The following is a 19368-nucleotide window of genomic DNA, read 5'->3' on the forward strand; positions in this document are numbered from 1 at the left end:
GTACAGTGCAAAAGAAGTTCAACATACATAATGTACATATGTAGTGACATAGCGCTGACTGTTGTACAGCAGCTGCAACTGCAGGTGGGCACTTAGCGCACACGCCACTGAGCAAATACGCGGGTGTGCGGGCAGGGCAGAGGAACTGGGGCAAGGGTCACGGTAGACCTCTTGGGGAAGCCCCTGGAACCCTCTGGTGGGTTCAAGAAGAGAGGTGCGGCTAGGGTGGAGCCAAGCGGCGCCGAGGGGAATATCAGCAGCGGAGAGCGAGAGCTCCGGGCCGCCGGTTTTGGGATTAACTCGTCTCGTCGTCGCTGCCGCCTTCGCCCGATCATTGCACGGCCGGACAGGAGTCGGCTGTCCCGGTCGACACCGTCGGTGCAACGCGGACAGGGTCGCGTCTGGGACAGGTCGTCCGGCAGCGTGGTAGTGAGAGAGAGGGGGCCCGAGTGGTGGCGTGAACTCAACAACAAATAAAAGGGGAGGACGGTGCCTCCTGCAACCACCTCGTCTCTGAGTGTGTGTGCGACGCACGCCACACACATACACACAAGCCTCGAGCAAGAGAACGAAGAGGAGACGCACGACACTACACATACATAGCGATTCACGAATCTCCCACTCGAGAGAAATCCAGAGGTAATTCCAAGGGTAGCCACTGGATAGCAGCCTAAAGCAGATTCCCATTGAAGCGATTTGAATTTTTTTCTCGCGGGAACCTCCGATAGAATAATCGAGATTCCTGGCAGCGACTTCACCACCACTCAGCTCCCAACGCGACAGAGCCCTCTCCAGAGTTCCCTCCAGTAGAGGCCCTTCCGCCAGCAGTGGCGTGAGAAAGTAATCGCAGGGCTGTGCCTTTACCCTTAAAACCTCCACCCCTCCTGGTCACCCTGTGTTGTGACTGGACACTGGGTGTGTATGTATGTATGTTGAACTTCTTTCACACTGTACGTAGGCAACCGCGCTAACCGGAGGTGCAGGAGAAGGACAATAAACTAGACAAAAAAACTAGTTCTAAAATAATGAGTTTTCCATCTAGGAAATTCGTTTTCAGTCTAGTTTTAAATGGTCATAGAATAATTTTGCTGAACCTAGGCCCTGCCCTTTTGGCAATTTGCATGCAGACATTCTTGTGGAATTGATACTAAAGTTCCTTTTTGTGGAGAGAAAATTTTGCACAATTGCATGAAAATGTCAAAGTAATTTCCTGCTTAACTGAGCTTGGCTGTGATTTTCATCTCCCAATGACAGTCTCGAGACAATGGTGAAAATTACACACTTCTATGGCAGGGGCCAAGTCTCTTAAACGTTCCCCCCAAAAGGTGGCACTAATTTTATCAACCAGGATTTCAACTCACAACCTTCCAAATGTGAGCTGCTCGCTTTTTTCCATTGAGCCACCTGGCTGGTCCCATGTCATTTGCCAAGTGAGGTGTACGCAGTGCATCCCACCACACCCTCTCACTACTCACGCTCTGCACCCTCCACCAGACCCCACAGCTGCTCCTGCTGCACGGTAGAGATGCAGCGACCTCCACTATCTGCCCTCACCGTCTCCCCCCACCTGCTCTGAGACTCACACAGACCCAGGGTCTCACATGGAGACCTAGAAAATCAAATAGGAACAAATCGTCACACAGACACACAGATACCCATAGTCTCACACAGAGAACCATAGAGCTGCCCTAAGTCTCCCCCCACCTGCTCTGAGACTCGCACAGAGACCCAGGGTCTCACATGGAGACCTACAGAATCGTATAGTATCTTGTAGTCTCAGCCAGAGACGCACAGAGACCCATAGCATCGCTCTAACAGTCTCCCACCATCTGCCCTTGGAAGTCTCTTCTTCTCCTTGGTCACCAGACTTGTGGAGATCGCTCCGATGCCTGTCCCGGGAGGCAGCCCCTCTCTCACCCAGCCCAGCCGGGTGTGCCGATCTAAGCGACGCCTATTTCGTGACGGACACAACGCACACGGCATCGTCGTTGTTATTGTTGTCACCTGACAGCGTGAACGTTCTTGTCGGCCTTGAACCACGAGTATGTGACGTTGGACGGGTAGGCCTCGGCACGGCAGGAGAACAGTGCATGCTGGGTAATGTTGGCCGTTACGTTCCGGGGAGGCAGAACGATCACAGGAGAACCTTCACGGGGGGAGAGAGAGAACACGGAGATTACCACCCAACACAATTACCACCCTACACGAAGTAATACAATTGCCACCCAACACAAACACAATTACCACCAGACACAAACGTAAAATAATTATCACCAGACACAAATGCAACACAATTATTCTACAGACACAAACGCAACACAATTACCACCAGAAACAAACGCAACACAAGAGCGCATCGCTGCAGCCCCGTTTGGCCCGCTCGTTGTTGCCCGCTCAGCTCTTCTACTCACGTTATTAAAATGGCAAAATGAGTCCCCCTTCCCTGTGGAACCCTAAACATGAATAGCTGGAACATTGGGGGCCGGGGAGAAGGTATGGAACTCTGGAGACTACACCAACTCTGTTAATGCACAACAATCGCTGCTCCAGGGAGAAAACAAGAATGACAAACTTGGACATCACATTGATGTTATTTTAGCTCTGATTCTGTTTTGTTACACGATTCACCCCTCCTCTTTCTTCCCTTTCATATAAATACCCTGGTCTCGATCGTTACCCCTACCGCGATTAGGGCAGCGAGCCTGGATGCCCCCGGTCTGTCCATAATTTTGAGGGTGTATCGCTCCGGGTTTGTTACGCGTTACTTGCCGTTTTCCCCCTCTTAGGAATCAACGTTTTTTTCTGGGTTCTTTAATAACAATACAACTAAATAAAAAAATATATAAGACAATGGCTAAATGTGTTCAACTGCTGAGTGAACGTTTATCCTACGACCTCCACACTCGCTTCTTTCATGCGGCCCAAAGTGCACTGCACAGTACAGTTGGCTACGTATGGTGCGAAAGAAGTGTCAACATATAATACATACATCATCAGCATCGTACATGTTCCATCACAAACGTTCTCGTGTTTGAATCATGCCATGACACTACGGCATCACTCAGAGCACTGGCCTATGAGGAGATTGAAAGGAAACCTACAAACCAGGACCCAGACATAAAACTAAAGAAAGAAAACTATTTTTTATTTTACCAGGTAAGGCCCAATGAGCTGCTATATGGCTCTTTTTCAGAAGTGACCATGCCACAAATGATAGCTCAACGAAGTGGCTTATCACGTGGAAATGTGTAGCGGCCACACACTCTAAACACGTGACGTTGATCCTAAGTGTGGAGGGATATAAACTGAGTAAAAAATCTACACGACCACGGAGATTGTGTGGTAGTTAACGTCTCCTCGCCACCGCGGTGATACAAGTAGCCTATGGGCCAAGGGGATGGTCGGCACCAGTCGGGGTGACAAACGTGTTCAGTGACCGATGTCCACTACGGGCAGCAGTGTTCACCATGAGCAGACAGCTTTGTGTACGCACTGTCCTCTATAGACACGCTCCCTATTGCTTTTTCACCATTGTGTACATATTTGAAACCACGTACTATTTTGCCACCATTTTAGCAAACTATTCTCATAAAGGCCTTCCACACCTCTTTTGCTATCATAGGCATGTGCTCTAGCGATGAAATGCTTTCCAGAAAATCCTTTCGTAGCATGTGCAGCGCACGCTGGGTGGTACTAATGAGACATTTTTGAGGAAATGTCTCGCGGATCAAAGCAACTGCTACACAAACACGCACGTGCGTAATATACTGCACCTTGCACCAGAAGGCGGGTGATGTGGATCGACTCTCCTTGGTTGCTGGAAGCCCAGCAGGCGTAGATTCCATTGTCGGAGCGATCGGCGTTGGGAATGGTCAATTTGCCGTTGAGCACCTGACCGCGACACACACACAATTCAAGTTTTGTTCATTTTTTTGCTTAACCGGGCCAGAAGTCAAGAGAACCGGGAGGAGTCGCCGACCGATTAAGTGGCTCCAATCGTGAGTTCAGTCCGGAAAATCGCGTTCTTCAGTGACAGACACTACCAACGCTTAACACTGTGTACAGCCCTCTTGCCAATCTAGTGATGGATGAGGACTGCCCCATGCCGTGCGTGTCAATTCATTAAGGTTATTTTGACTATTTTTGGGGGAAAACAACATTTTGCGCATTTTAAATTAAGTTGCTTTTGCGCCAGGTCCAATGCACCTGAAATTAAATGTGTCAAGTGCGATTATTTACCCATTTACAATTTTCTACAACAGTAGTGAAATATCTTCTTGGTTCTTTCGGAAAAGTCACGTATAAGGAAAATAATAAAATAATAAAAAATAAAACATTATAAAATAATTGTCACGACGTTTCGGCCACAACGCAAGCAGCCGTCTTCATTGGAGAACAGGTCTGTCGAGAAGACAGAGTCTGCTTGCGTTGTGGCCGAAACATCGTGAGAATTATTTTATTATGTTTCATTTTTATTATTTTAATATTTTCCTTCTACGTGACTTTACCGAAAGGACCAAGAAGATGAATCCCTGCAGTCACGAAAGTTTCCAATCGAAATTTAACCTCCACTAAGTAGTGAAATAAATAAAATGGTCGATGGCGTCATCCAACGGGCGTCTCAATATTGGGCAGAGGAAGTAGCCTCACCCCTCACCATCGGGGTGGGCCTCAGATGGTGACCGTGCTTCACGCTGGCCACTGCGGGTTCCCTGATGATCGCCAAGTAATGACCTGGGGCATGAGTGTGCCAGTAGGGGGGGGGGGGGGGTCGATGATCGCTGTGCATAGGACTGCCCTAACATAGAGCTGCCCTAACAGTCTCCTCCCTATCTGCTCTGAAACTCCCATAGAGACCCAGGGTCTCACATGGAGATCTACAGAATCCTACGGGAACACATAGTCACACAGATACACACAGAGACGCATAGTCTCACACAAAGACCCATAGAGCTGCCCTAACAGTTCCCTCCCATCTGGTCCGAGACTTTCGTAACCCTGTAGTCGCATACAGAGACACGCCGAGACGACCCAGAGCGCCACTCTAAGAGTCTCTCACCATCTGCCCTTCGAGGTCTTCTCTTCCCCTTGGTCACCGGACTAGTCGCGATTCGATGCAATGTCACGTTTTGGAAAGTTCAGATCGTCGCGACATCAGTTTCCCACAATTTTGCAATATTTATCGACTGGTGTTGTTGCTATGCTATGCTGTATGTAGCACACAGGTGTCTTTGTGTTAAGCTCATAATAAATATATTCCTGCCAGCCCGGCGCTGATAAACCATCACAAGAAGCCGGTACCGAGAGTGCTACAATGATGAATGGTGATGTCATCATTTTACTGTGTCATCACTTGCTAAAAATACGCTATATCATCATCCGTTAAAAATACACCTGCACGAGCTGCCCCCCTAGGAGCTCCTCGGCCCTTACTCCCCACGGAGCTACCTGTGTTCTGTTGGGCACTGCAGTTTGTTCATAGGTAAGTGCCCTCTCTGTAAAATATGGGACCTCGTTCGACACAAACCTATGATAATACAAACTTCTTCTTCCGTACGGCTGCTGATGTAGATGCAAAGCAACAACTACAATGTCACATTCAGGTGGTGAAGCCAGACAACCTGCGTCAGGAGCAGCGGAGTTGTATCGCTGCGATGTCTCCTTCGTATTTGTGAATCGGGGCACTGCGTCGTTTCACACTGTACGCTCTTGTTCTGGATGACCACGGTCACACACTGGAGGGTTTTACATTTTCCATTTGTGCATCAGGTAAAATACACAACATTTATTCTCAACTAGCAGGAAGTACCCGGCTTTGCCCAGGGGAAAATATATATTATCTTTAAAAAATAACATACATACACAAATACTAAGCTATCATAAAAGCCCAACGTTATGTTTGTCCATTTGTCTGTCAACAATAATAGCTTTATAGAAGGTCTGAATCAAAAAGTTATAGAAAGTGGGGGGGGGGGGAGGGGTAAATAGTTGGTCTAAAAGGTTTCAAAAAATTGTCGACCCCTCCAAAAAGTTTTTACCCCTCTCACCCAATTTTTTATTTTGTCGGAATATATATCAACACACCCTACATGCAACAGTCAGTCGTATCTAGTGACCCTACAGTGGTATCTACTGACTATAGCAGTAACTGACTCTAAATTAGCTATCTACGGTATCTCTAGTAGTATCTACTGACTCTACAGTAGTAACTGTACACGTTGGGGTAGTGGGGGTGAACTAGGACATCACAATGTTTAGGATTAACCTCAGCTTGTGCTGCTGCAGAGGTAACTGTGCAGTCTCTAGCTTGTCTCCATGGACGCTGTTTAGGATTTACTTCAGCTTGTGCTGCTACAGTACTTTGCAGTCTCTGCCTTGTCTCCATGCTTGCTGAAATTCAGTTTCCTCAGCCCGTGCTGCTGAGGTGCCTTCCTTGTTTGTTCGCTGCTCCTCCACTGTTTGTTTTGCGCGCCACAGCGCCGCTCCCGTTGTGTTTGTCTTCGCGTCTTGTAGAGGCGTCATTTTTGCGTTGCCGGGGGCATCTGCCATGCAGTGCTTTGGCGCGCATTTCAAAGGTATCATTACAATCAGCGTACATTGTACAAAGTATGATTGTCTTCGTTTAGATTAGACCAAGGGCAAAACAAATAGCAAGTTTTTGTCGCGGGGGGGGGGGGGGGGCTAAGTTTGTTGTATTTGTGTACTTTGTTGAAACGTAAACCCAACAGTTTGGCAGTTCAACGCTTTGCTAGGATGGGAGTACACAGACAGTGAGACAGACAGGGTATCATAGTTCCCCGGGGTTCCATGGTAACTGTGCAGTGGGTACCATAGTCCCCCGGCTCTCGCGTAATGTCCGTGATGCAGTAATTTTTAGTCTGTTGATGGTCAGAGATGTGGCAATCGACTCATCTCGACGAGCTGTGCAAGATGCACGATTCAACGTCGAATTTTTCGATAACGGATTTTTTTAATGCTGTTTGGCGTTTTGACATCACGGAGTAGCACTGATTTCGGATTTATTGGTACCCCAGTCGCAGAGTTAAGTACACTTCTGGAAAAAATAGTGTCCCAGAAATACAACATTTAATTGCCTCGGCCATTTTGTATTATTTGGTACCCCGGGATACCGCCATAATGATCATATACTTGCGTGATAATTATCTAACGTTGATGCTAATGATTATTTCGTTTTTCAGTGTGATAGAATTTTTAGTCAAGCTACGACCCCCATATCCACCAGAGATGGTCCTTGCCGATATCAAACATCTGGCAGTTCACCAGCATTGGTTCGATCGAGCCTGGCTCTGCTGATGAGACACTGAATGTGAAAACCAGTCCAGGGTCTGCTTGTGTTGAATCAATGCGGCTGAATTGATGCATTCCCAGAAGGCCGCACGGCTGATGGGATTTGTAATAATACTTTTATAAAAAAAAATTACGTGGAGGGACAGATCTGTGAAGGAGGCGAATTGTCTGTTTATTTATTTTGTTACTCATATTCTGCAGTCATGCGATTTATTATTTTGCGTTGTGTTTAATATTAAGTAGCACTAACTGCCTACCTGTGCATACCTGTTAGGCGTTTTGTGGGAGTTAATTTGAATGAGCTCAACTGTATTTTAAATCCAGTGAGCTCCTCTTATCCACAACCCCATTATCAGTGTCTCCTGTTTCTCTGCGGCCAGAATCTGTCCCATAAATCTCATCTTGTCAGTGAGATAGCCAACGCATATCACCCGCGAGGGCATTCGGATCCAAACGATCCATGGACATTGGCAAAGAATGTGGAACCAAAAAGGCTGAAAAGTGTGCAGAGAAGTGCAGAGAGAGGTGCATGCTGGAAGTTGCACTGAGAGGGGGACACACTCGCGAGGCAGCAGAGACTGTGACAAACATTTGATGGGCTTGGGCAGGATGTCTGACGAGAAGCAGTGGCGATGTCCGTTGGTTAAGTCGAACGATGGAGCGGCAGCCAAAGAAGGGAACTCATCTGGGAGTGCGCCCAGCGTGGAGATGGAGCGATGAAATCGGCTCACGTGCCGGTGCTAAGCGGATTGTTACCTCACTGGACCATGAGAGATGGCTTGGAGAGGATTTCATCCAGCACTGGATAGATCGTGATTGACGACAATAGTGTGGTGAAGATGGCCGGCGGTGGTGACGATGACGGCGGTGATGAGAGCAGTGAACTCATGACGACATCCATCACCTTGGTGATGAAGATGGGGCGATGGCGATGGTAAACGGTGTTTGTATGTTTGTATGTATGTTTATCTTATTTTGCACTGTACTCAGACAACTGTATGCATAGGAGGTGTGGGGGATGGAGAACAAGCTAAACACAAAAAGCAGTTATAAACATATCAGTTTTACATTTACATTTAAAACTACATAGCTCCAGTTGCTTCCTAAAAAATAAATAAAAAACGATGGTGCAACTGGTGATCGGTCAACACTTCCTAACAACGCACCGTCTCATCATCCGTCAAAAAAGCATAAACCCGCAAGGGGTCTCTCCCCTGCCCACGTCTGCCACAGCCTCCATCGGCTCCACGATGTATGGCCGTAGCGCGCGAGAGCGAGAGAAAGAGAGCGAGAGAGCGCACAACACATTTAGAACGTCGCAGCAGCATTATTATACCAGCCGCCCAGCTCGTTGCGCATCCCTCCGGAGGCTTTTGCTACTACGCGTGAGCCGCGTTGTAACGAGCCTCTCGCATTTTCTTATTATCAGCAGAGCTCCTCGTCTCCATGACCCCATCTACCGTGGCGTCTGCTGCCTCGCAGGCAGAATCTGCGAGGAGGAAACTCCAATTTTTCGTGGCACTCATCCAGCAGCGAACCGACAAGGAGCTCCGTGCGTGTACGAGCGGCATTTATCCCCAGAAAAAATGCTAACGCGGGGGACGCAAGTTCGCAAGGTGATCACGGGTTATTTAATTATTTATTCACATAAGTGACCTTAAGACAACACCGATGAATCAATAATTATCAAGGGGAGTGGTCTACCGGATTGACAAAAAGTATCGTGCTTCCGTTGAAGTGGAGAATTTCGCGTGTTTAGAATTAATGCCACAAATAGCGATGTTCAGTGCTGGAGCTCAGCCAAATTGGGCACAGAACAAGATTCCATACCGTGATGGGTTTCTTTGTGCAGTCATTGGTGACCATACTGAGACCATGAACTCAACTACAAATTGAGAGCCTGGTTTAACCGCACGGGCAGCTGCCTGGATTCGAACCCAGGCTCTAGGTGGCACCGGTTCCACTCCCAACCTCTGAGCCATCCGGCCACCTCTCGCACCTCCGAGGTTGACGGCGGATGTCTCGGTGAAAGTGGAGACACAGCCTGTGGGAAGGGGTGGGTGGGTGGGTGGGGGGGGGTGCCAGGAGCTTTCCAGGTCTAGCTCCACGACCTCGACAAACGAAGACCTCCTCAGGCCACACGGTGCGCCCGGTGTGACCACTGCTCTGTCTGTTCCCAGATCCATCAGAAGAAATGATTGAGACAACAGCACCCTCGGATTCTATTAAAAATAACAGCAAAAACAATCCCTCGCCGGAAAATAACTGTGAAGCCGGCGGTGCGCAAATGGCGATGTTTGACGGCACCGGCGCCGCCTCCACCGCCGCTCGTGCTAATCCGCTGCATCTCGTGTGGAGCAGATCCAACGTGACAGCAGCCCGCTCGAGCCGAGCGGGTTCGGTCAATGCAGGTGAGGACCATCCGGAGGAGCTCATTAGTGGGGAGTGGGGGGGGGGGCAGCTTCACGGTGACGGCCGCAACGCACGACACAGCAGAGCAGCAGGGAGCTAAACGTATCGTGACGCCCTTTACTCGCCGAAAACTCCACCCCCCGTGCCCCATTGCATCAGTCGTTTGTTAATTTACACAACAGCAGCAGCTTCATAGCTCCCTATAGCATCGGACAAATACCAAAGGAGGTGCCGTGCGGAATACAGTAGAGAGCGAGCGAGCGAGCCAGCTTGTAAATGAACACGACAGTGAGCCGGACCACAGATTGCGCGCCCGCCCGCGTGATGCCGCGCACCGAGAGTCGCGCCGCCCTTGAGTTGGCGCACGCAATGTCACTCACCGTGGCCCACGCGAGAGCCACGATGCTACTACACACACACATAACAGTGGCTCGCAAAAAAGGGAACGAATAACGCCCCAAATACCGTGCTGAAACGACACTCCCATAAACAATAGCAGTCGTCAAAGGAGTCATTGACAATGCCTAATCAATAACTGTGACGAGTGAACGTCATCAGGGTCCGCTCAACTGAATACTAAGACTAAATATATTGATGTTTAACGCTGCGCCCTGCAAGCACGAACGGACACGTGTTGGCAGAACATGCGGCAGATCTCCGTGGCGACGGCCTCTCTTCGTCCTATCCCAGATTCCCTCGAGATAGAGAGCGAGAGATCTTGCCCCCATAAACTAAACTAAAAACGATTTTCATATGAGCAAGGAAGGCTCACTGAGCTACGTAGCTCAAAGTGGCTTATTCCATGGAAATGTATAGCAGCCAAATACTCTAATACATATTTTGATTCTAAATGTGGAGGGGAAAACCGGAGGACTTGAAAAAAAATCTATCCGACCACGGGGAGAGGGACACGCAAACTCTAAATATACAGCAGGCATCAGGGTCGAGATTGGACCCACGACCTCCTGCATACCAGGCGAGGTAGTTAACATCTCGACACTGAACGTCGCGCGATGCCGGGGATGGTGCAGCGGTAAATGTGGAACGCGTGCTCAGTGTCTGCTTGGAAGGTTTTGTTGGGACGACGGGACGCTGCCACCGTGGGGTGCGGTGGTCAGTGCACAAAGTTGGCCCACTTCGATTTGATATCCCGGCACGGCGGTTGGAACAATGCAAAGTTTCTGAAATCCCTGCCCGGCAACCCCCCTCCCCCACCATCTCTGTCCATCCTGCAGCGCGAATGGGTGCAGCTCCGGTGAAGGTCGATTGACAGGTCGCGTATGGTGAGGTCAAGTGTGAGCATCACCTGCACTTTTACAGGACGTCGGGCCAGCGTGGAAACGTAGGCCTAAATACCCTCTAGAAGGGCTCTCTAGTGCTCTACTGCGTGCAGACCGTCCATCAGTGGTGGTGCCAGCGACCAATTGCAGGGCTGCGCTTTACCCTCCACCTTGCTTTCGCATTGACAAGTGACGCGTGAAATGAATGCGGGGAATCTAATTTCGGCCAAGTAAGCGCAGAGTTTCAGCTTGGCGATGTGACGCATTCCTAGACACTGAAATGAATCGAGGCGAAAGCTTCAAATCTAGAATTGCCTCTCTCTCTAAGCCGAGCGTAGCCGTGAATGATTCCCCCCCCGCCCCAGTCAACAACTTCCGTCAGCGCACACACACACGCACGCAAGCAGCAGTCAGCATCGGCACTCAAGGGCTAAGTCTGGCTGACAGCGGTGTTCAAATCTGACACTGAGTTATACTCAACGTGAAGTGCGTGGCTCGCACGTGGTTACGTTTCCACGTCACCACCCCGTGACGGTCGTGCATCGTGCCAAATCTGAGCATCGCACGAAGATTTCAGTGAAAACGTTTACATCGACCCGGAGGATAAAAGAAAATCTACTTTGGTACAAATGAACTAATTTTGACTTAAAACTCTCGTGACTGCAGTAATTCATATTCTATGGTTCGTTCGGTAAAGCCACGTAGATAAAAAAAATAACATAATAAAAATAAAGTGAATCAAAAAGAATAAAAATATCACGACGTTTCGATCGCAACACAAGCAATCGTCATCAGGAGAAAAAAGAGGGGGGAAGCTGCTGAGGCAGGATGTTTATCAAGGTTTAGAGATGGGCAGGGCAGCTAATGTTAATGTAGGAGAGGTTTCCGACACCAGCAGTAGGTCTACACCAATCAAAGCATTGCACCTCGCTCCCCACACCCACACTGCTGACGGTGGAAGTGGACAAGAAAACACAAATCAAGTCATGACCCAAAGTTGTTGATGACATCTTTCCAATGATTGCTGAGCTTAAAACCGTCATCTCCGTTGAAATTGTGTCTGTGTCTGTATATATGGATGGCTTCGTGAACGAATCTTTGTTGATAGCCAGTCGGCTTGCAAAGTACCATTGTCTTAGAGAAATCAATTTCACGTGAACCAGCCGCATTAAAGTAATAATCAGCCACGACAGAAGTATTGGTCCTGCCGTGTTTCAGATCTGCCAGGTGTTCACGAACACGGTCCTAGACATGTCGCTAGGTTTCCCCAATGTAACTGCTGCCGCAAATACAGCTTAGTTTGTAGACAACTGGATACTGCATGTCAGGAATCTTATCCTTCACAGATGGGATCAGGTCACAAATTTTATGCAGTGTTAAATCGGACCTGGATGTTTCCAAAATCCTGAACAAAAACAAGATCCAGGTCTTGTTCCAAGTCATAAGGCAGATCTGAAACACGGCAGGACCAATACTTCTGCCGTGGCTGATTATTACTTTAATGCGGCTGGTTCACGTGAAATTGATTTCTCTAAGACAATGGTACTTTGCAAGCCGACTGGCTATCAATAAAGATTCGTTCACGAAGCCATCCATATATACAGACACAGACACAATTTCAACCGAGACAACGGTTTTAAGCTCAGCAATCATTGGAAAGATGTCATCAACAACTTTGGGTCATGACTTGATTTGTGTTTTCTTGTCCACTTCCACCGTCAGCAGTGTGGGTGTGGGGAGCGAGGTGCAATGCTTTTATTGGTGTAGACCTACTGCTGGTGTCGGAAACCTCTCCTACATTAACATTTTAAACAGCCTGCCTCAGCAGCTTTCCCCCTCTTTTTTCTTCTGATGACGATTGCTTGTGTTGCGATCGAAACGTCGTGATATTTTTATCATTTTTTTATTCACTTTATTTTCATTTTTTTGTACCTACGTGACTTTACCGAAAGAACCACATAATACAAATGAAGAGTGAAATAACAGCAAGTCAGAGAAAAGTCAGAGTGAGTTCCTGTTCTCATAAGCATCGAGGCATCGGCGCTCATCTCTTACTTACGGCCCTGAGCCAGTGGTGGAAATTCCACGTCCATATGACAGGGGGGGAAGCCTCTAAATAGAACAAGCACTGTTGACTTCTCCACAAAGCAGATGAATGATGGGCCAAGCCAACCTCCCCAGCCAGGATTTCAACTCTTTCACTTCTCATTTGTTTTGCACCCAATACTCGGTGTACATTTGTATGTTGAACTTCTTTCACACCATACATAGTCAACCGTGGTAATTGGAGGTGCATTCTTCCAGCCTTGCTGTATTCTTCGTGCTGGCTGGCCCCGTGCAGTTGTCTGTGGCTTGGTTTTGTCCGCGTGTTTTGCTGTAACCAGGTTTCTATGGCGCAACCAGGTCCCCCATCGAAAACGAGCTATTATTACCGCTCAGCCACCTGCCTGGAATCTCGCTCACCGCGCCCTCAACGCACTGGGCTCTGCTAATTGAGTTAAGACAGCCCGATACGCGGTGCTGGTGCTTCAGCCGCACGAAAATATTTAAAGCAGTACAAATTTTTCGTGCGTACAATCGATTTTACACTTGAGCAAACTGCAGTTATTCAGGCAGAAAAGCAAATTGGAAACCCAGTGACAGTTATTATTAGAAAAATGTCAGAGTGTAGAGAGGGCTTTTAATAAATTATTTTCCCTTAAACATGTGAGATGGTGAAGTGGACAGGCCAGTGGCCCACTAAGATGGTGCAGTGGACAGGCCAGGGGCCCACTAAGATGGTGGAGTGGACAGACAAGTGGCCCACTAAGATGGTGAAGTAGACAGGCCAGTGGCCCACTAAGATGGTGCAGTGGACAGGCCAGGGGCCCACTAAGATGGTGGAGTGGACAGGCTAGTGGCCCACTAAGATGGTGAAGTAGACAGGCCAGTGGCCCACTAAGATGGTGAAGTAGACAGGCCAGTGGCCCACTAAGATGGTGCAGTGGACAGGCCAGTGGCCCACTAAGATGGTGGAGTGGACAGGCTAGTGGCCCACTAAGATGGTGGAGTGGACAGGCCAGTGGCCCACTAAGATGGTGGAGTGGACAGGCCAGTGGCCTACTGAGATGGTGGGTGGACAGGCCAGTGGCCCACTAAGATGGTGCAGTGGACAGGCTAGTGGCCCACTAAGATGGTGCAGTGGACAGGCCAGTGGCCCACTAAGATGGTGGAATGGACAGGCCAGTGGCCCACTAAGATGGTGGAGTGGACAGGCTAGTGGCCCACTAAGATGGTGGAGTGGACAGGCCAGTGGCCCACTAAGATGGTGCAGTGGACAGGCCAGTGGCCCACTAAGATGGTGCAGTGGACAGGCCAGTGGCCCACTAAGATGGTGCAGTGGACAGGCCAGTGGCCCACTAAGATGGTGGAGTGGACAGGCCAGTGGCCTACTGAGATGGTGGAGTGGACAGGCCAGTGGCCCACTAAGATGGTGCAGTGGACAGGCTAGTGGCCCACTAAGATGGTGCAGTGGACAGGCCAGTGGCCCACTAAGATGGTGGAATGGACAGGCCAGTGGCCCACTAAGATGGTGGAGTGGACAGGCTAGTGGCCCACTAAGATGGTGGAGTGGACAGGCCAGTGGCCCACTAAGATGGTGCAGTGGACAGGCCAGTGGCCCACTAAGATGGTGCAGTGGACAGGCCAGTGGCCCACTAAGATGGTGCAGTGGACAGGCCAGTGGCCCACTAAGATGGTGGAGTGGACAGGCCAGTGGCCTACTGAGATGGTGGAGTGGACAGGCCAGTGGCCCACTGAGATGGTGGAGTGGACAGGCCAGTGGCCCACTACGATGGTGGAGTGGACAGGCCAGTGGCCCACTAAGATGGTGGAGTTGACAGGCTAGTGGTCCACTAAGATGGTGGAGTGGACAGGCTAGTGGCCCACTAAGATGGTGGAGTTGACAGGCTAGTGGCCCACTAAGATGGTGGAGTGGATAGGCTAGTGGCCCACTAAGATGGTGGAGTGGACAGGCCAGTGGCCCACTAAGATGGTGGAGTGGACAGGCCAGTGGCCCACTAAGATGGTGGAGTGGACAGGCCAGTGGCCCACTAAGATGGTGGAGTGGACAGGCTAGTGGCCCACTAAGATGGTGGAGTGGACAGGCCAGTGGCCCACTAAGATGATGCAGTGGACAGGCTAGTGGCCCAGTGAGATGGTGGAGTGGAAAGGCCAGTGGCCTACTAATATGGTGCAGTGGACAGGCCAGTGGCCCACTAAGATGGTGGAGTGGACAGGCCAGTGGCCCACTAAGATGGTGCAGTGGACAGGCCAGTGGCCCAGTGAGATGGTGGAGTGGAAAGGCCAGTGGCCCACTAAGATGGTGGAGTGGACAGGCCAGTGGCCCACTAAGATGGTGCAGTGGACAGGCGAGTGGCCCACTAAGATGGTGCAGTGGACAGGCTAGTGGCCCACTAAGATGGTGCAGTGGACAGGCCAGTGGCCTACTGAAATGGTGCAGTGGACAGGCCAGTGGCCCACTGAGATGGTGGAGTGGACAGGCCAGTGGCCCACTAAGATGGTGGAGTGGACAGGCCAGTGGCCTACTAAGATGGTGCAGTGGACAGGCTAGTGGCCCACTAAGATGGTGCAGTGGACAGGTCAGTGGCCTACTGAGATGGTGCAGTGGACAGGCCAATAGCCCACTAAGATGGTGGAGTGGACAGGCCAGTGGCCCACTGAGATGGTGCAGTGGACAGGCCAGTGGCCCACTAAGATGGTGGAGTGGACAGGCCAGTGGCCTACTAAGATGGTGCAGTGGACAGGCGAGTGGCCCACTAAGATGGTGCAGTGGACAGGCCAGTGGCCCACTAAGATGGTGCAGTGGACAGGCGAGTGGCCCACTAAGATGGTGGAGTGGACAGGCCAGTGGCTCACTGAGATGGTGGAGTGGACAGGCCAGTGGCCCACTAAGATGGTGGAGTGGACAGGCCAGTGGCCCACTGAGATGGTGGAGTGGACAGGCCAGTGGCCCACTAAGATGGTGCAGTGGACAGGCGAGTGGCCCACTAAGATGGTGGAGTGGACAGGCGAGTGGCCCACTAAGATGGTGGAGTGGACAGGCTAGTGGCCTACTGAGATGGTGGAGTGGACAGGCCAGTGGCCCACTAAGATGGTGGAGTGGACAGGCCAGTGGCCTACTAAGATGGTGAAGTAGACAGGCCAGTGACCCACTAAGATGGTGCAGTGGACAGGCCAGTGGCCCACTAAGATGGTGGAGTGGACAGGCTAGTGGCCCACTAAGAAGGTGGAGTGGACAGGCCAGTGGCCCATTAAGATGGTGGAGTGGACAAGCCAGTGGCCTACTGAGATGGTGGAGTGGACAGGCCAGTGGCCCACTAAGATGGTGCAGTGGACAGGCCAGTGGCCCACTAAGATGGTGCAGTGGACAGGCCAGTGGCCCACTAAGATGGTGGAGTGGACAGGCCAGTGGTCCACTAAGATGGTGGAGTGGACAGGCTAGTGGCCCACTAAGATGGTGGAGTGGACAGGCCAGTGGCCCACTAAGATGGTGCAGTGGACAGGCCAGTGGCCCACTAAGATGGTGGAGTGGACAGGCCAGTGGTCCACTAAGATGGTGGAGTGGACAGGCTAGTGGCCCACTAAGATGGTGCAGTGGACAGGCCAGTGGCCCACTAAGATGGTGCAGTGGACAGGCCAGTGGCCCACTAAGATGGTGCAGTGGACAGGCCAGTGGCCCACTAAGATGGTGGAGTGGACAGGCCAGTGGTCCACTAAGATGGTGGAGTGGACAGGCTAGTGGCCCACTAAGATGGTGGAGTGGACAGGCTAGTGGCCCACTAAGATGGTGGAGTGAACAGGCCAGTGGCCCACTGAGATGGTGGAGTGGACAGGCTAGTGGCCCACTGAGATGGTGGAGTGGACAGGCCAGTGGCCCACTGAGATGGTGGAGTGGACAGGCCAGTGGCCCACTGAGATGGTGGAGTGGACAGGCCAGTGGCCCACTAAGATGGTGGAGTGGACAGGCCAGTGGCCCACTGAGATGGTGGAGTGAAAAGGCCAGTGGCCTACTAAGATGGTGCAGTGGACAGGCTAGTGGCCCACTAAGATGGTGGAGTGAACAGGCCAGTGGCCCACTGAGATGGTGGAGTGGACAGGCTAGTGGCCCACTAAGATGGTGGAGTGGACAGGCCAGTGGCCCACTAAGATGGTGGAGTGAACAGGCCAGTGGCCCACTGAGATGGTGGAGTGGAAAGGCCAGTGGCCTACTAAGATGGTGCAGTGGACAGGCCAGTGGCCCACTAAGATGGTGGAGTGGACAGGCCAGTGGCCCACTGAGATGGTGGAGTGGACAGGCCAGTGGCCCACTGAGATGGTGGAGTGGACAGGCCAGTGGCCCACTAAGATGGTGCAGTGGACAGGCGAGTGGCCCACTAAGATAGTGGAGTGGACAGGCGAGTGGCCCACTAAGATGGTGGAGTGGACAGGCTAGTGGCCTACTGAGATGGTGGAGTGGACAGGCCAGTGGCCCACTAAGATGGTGGAGTGGACAGGCCAGTGGCCCACTAAGATGGTGGAGTGGACAGGCTAGTGGCCCACTAAGATGGTGCAGTGGACAGGCCAGTGGCCCACTAAGATGGTGCAGTGGACAGGCCAGTGGCCTACTAAGATGGTGGAGTGGACAGGCCAGTGGCCCACTAAGATGGTGCAGTGGACAGGCCAGTGGCCCACTAAGATGGTGGAGTTGACAGGCTAGTGGCCCACTGAGATGGTGCAGTGGACAGGCCAGTGGCCCACTAAGATGGTGCAGTGGGCAGGCCAGTGGCCCACTGAGATGGTGGAGTGGACAGGCCAGTGGCCCACTGAGATGGTGGAGTGGACAGGCCAGTGGCCCACTGAGATGGTGGAGTGGACAGGCCAGTGGCCCACTAAGATGGTGGAGTGGACAGGCCAGTGGCCCACTGAGATGGTGGAGTGAAAAGGCCAGTGGCCTACTAAGATGGTGCAGTGGACAGGCTAGTGGCCCACTAAGATGGTGGAGTGAACAGGCCAGTGGCCCACTGAGATGGTGGAGTGGACAGGCTAGTGGCCCACTAAGATGGTGGAGTGGACAGGCCAGTGGCCCACTAAGATGGTGGAGTGAACAGGCCAGTGGCCCACTGAGATGGTGGAGTGGAAAGGCCAGTGGCCTACTAAGATGGTGCAGTGGACAGGCCAGTGGCCCACTAAGATGGTGGAGTGAACAGGCCAGTGGCCCACTGAGATGGTGGAGTGGACAGGCCAGTGGCCCACTGAGATGGTGGAGTGGACAGGCCAGTGGCCCACTAAGATGGTGCAGTGGACAGGCGAGTGGCCCACTAAGATAGTGGAGTGGACAGGCGAGTGGCCCACTAAGATGGTGGAGTGGACAGGCTAGTGGCCTACTGAGATGGTGGAGTGGACAGGCCAGTGGCCCACTAAGATGGTGGAGTGGACAGGCCAGTGGCCCACTAAGATGGTGGAGTGGACAGGCTAGTGGCCCACTAAGATGGTGCAGTGGACAGGCCAGTGGCCCACTAAGATGGTGCAGTGGACAGGCCAGTGGCCTACTAAGATGGTGGAGTGGACAGGCCAGTGGCCCACTAAGATGGTGCAGTGGACAGGCCAGTGGCCCACTAAGATGGTGGAGTTGACAGGCTAGTGGCCCACTGAGATGGTGCAGTGGACAGGCCAGTGGCCCACTAAGATGGTGCAGTGGGCAGGCCAGTGGCCCACTAAGATGGTGCAGTGGACAGGCCAGTGGCCTACTAAGATGGTGCAGTGGACAGGCCAGTGGCCCACTAAGATGGTGCAGTGGACAGGCCAGTGGCCCACTAAGATCGTGGAGTGGACAGGCCAGTGGCCCACTAAGATGGTGGAGTGGACAGGCCAGTGGCCTACTAAGATGGTGCAGTGGATAGGCGAGTGGCCCACTGAGATGGTGCAGTGGACAGGCGAGTGGCCCACTGAGATGGTGGAGTGGACAGGCTAGTGGCCCACTAAGATGGTGGAGTGGACAGGCTAGTGGCCCACTAAGATGGTGCAGTGGATAGGCGAGTGGCCCACTAAGATGGTGGAGTGGACAGGCCAGTGGCCTACTGAGATGGTAAAGTGGACAGGCCAATAGCCCACTAAGATGGTGGAGTGGACAGGCGAGTGGCTCACTAAGATGATGCAGTGGACAGGCGAGTGGCTCACTAAGATGGGGGCTGGCTGAAGGGCCTCCACTAGAAGCTCCAGAGACTTCCTCGAGCCTAATCTTCAACACTGGCCAGACATCGTGGAGAAAGTGGGAGTACCGACACTTTACCTCACTACACATGCAACCCACCAATCGGCGCGCTGTAGC

General features: G+C 51.5%; 1 protein-coding gene across 1 annotated transcript in view; it reads right to left on the bottom strand.

The window, feature by feature from the left end:
• Positions 1–19368, bottom strand: part of IGSF9B (immunoglobulin superfamily member 9B) — a 164567-nt gene that overhangs the window by 46171 nt on the left and 99028 nt on the right. The window contains exons 5-6 of the mRNA XM_061550827.1: positions 3774–3891; positions 2005–2146 (exon numbers count right to left, since the gene is read on the bottom strand). Of these exons, the coding sequence (XP_061406811.1) occupies positions 2005–2146; positions 3774–3891 (260 nt within the window). The remainder of the gene's footprint in view (positions 1–2004; positions 2147–3773; positions 3892–19368) is intronic.

Source organism: Lethenteron reissneri, chromosome 13 (assembly GCF_015708825.2).
Source record: "Lethenteron reissneri isolate LAM-NWPU_2019-01 chromosome 13, ASM1570882v1, whole genome shotgun sequence".
In the NCBI taxonomy this organism is placed as follows: Eukaryota; Metazoa; Chordata; class Hyperoartia; order Petromyzontiformes; family Petromyzontidae; genus Lethenteron; species Lethenteron reissneri.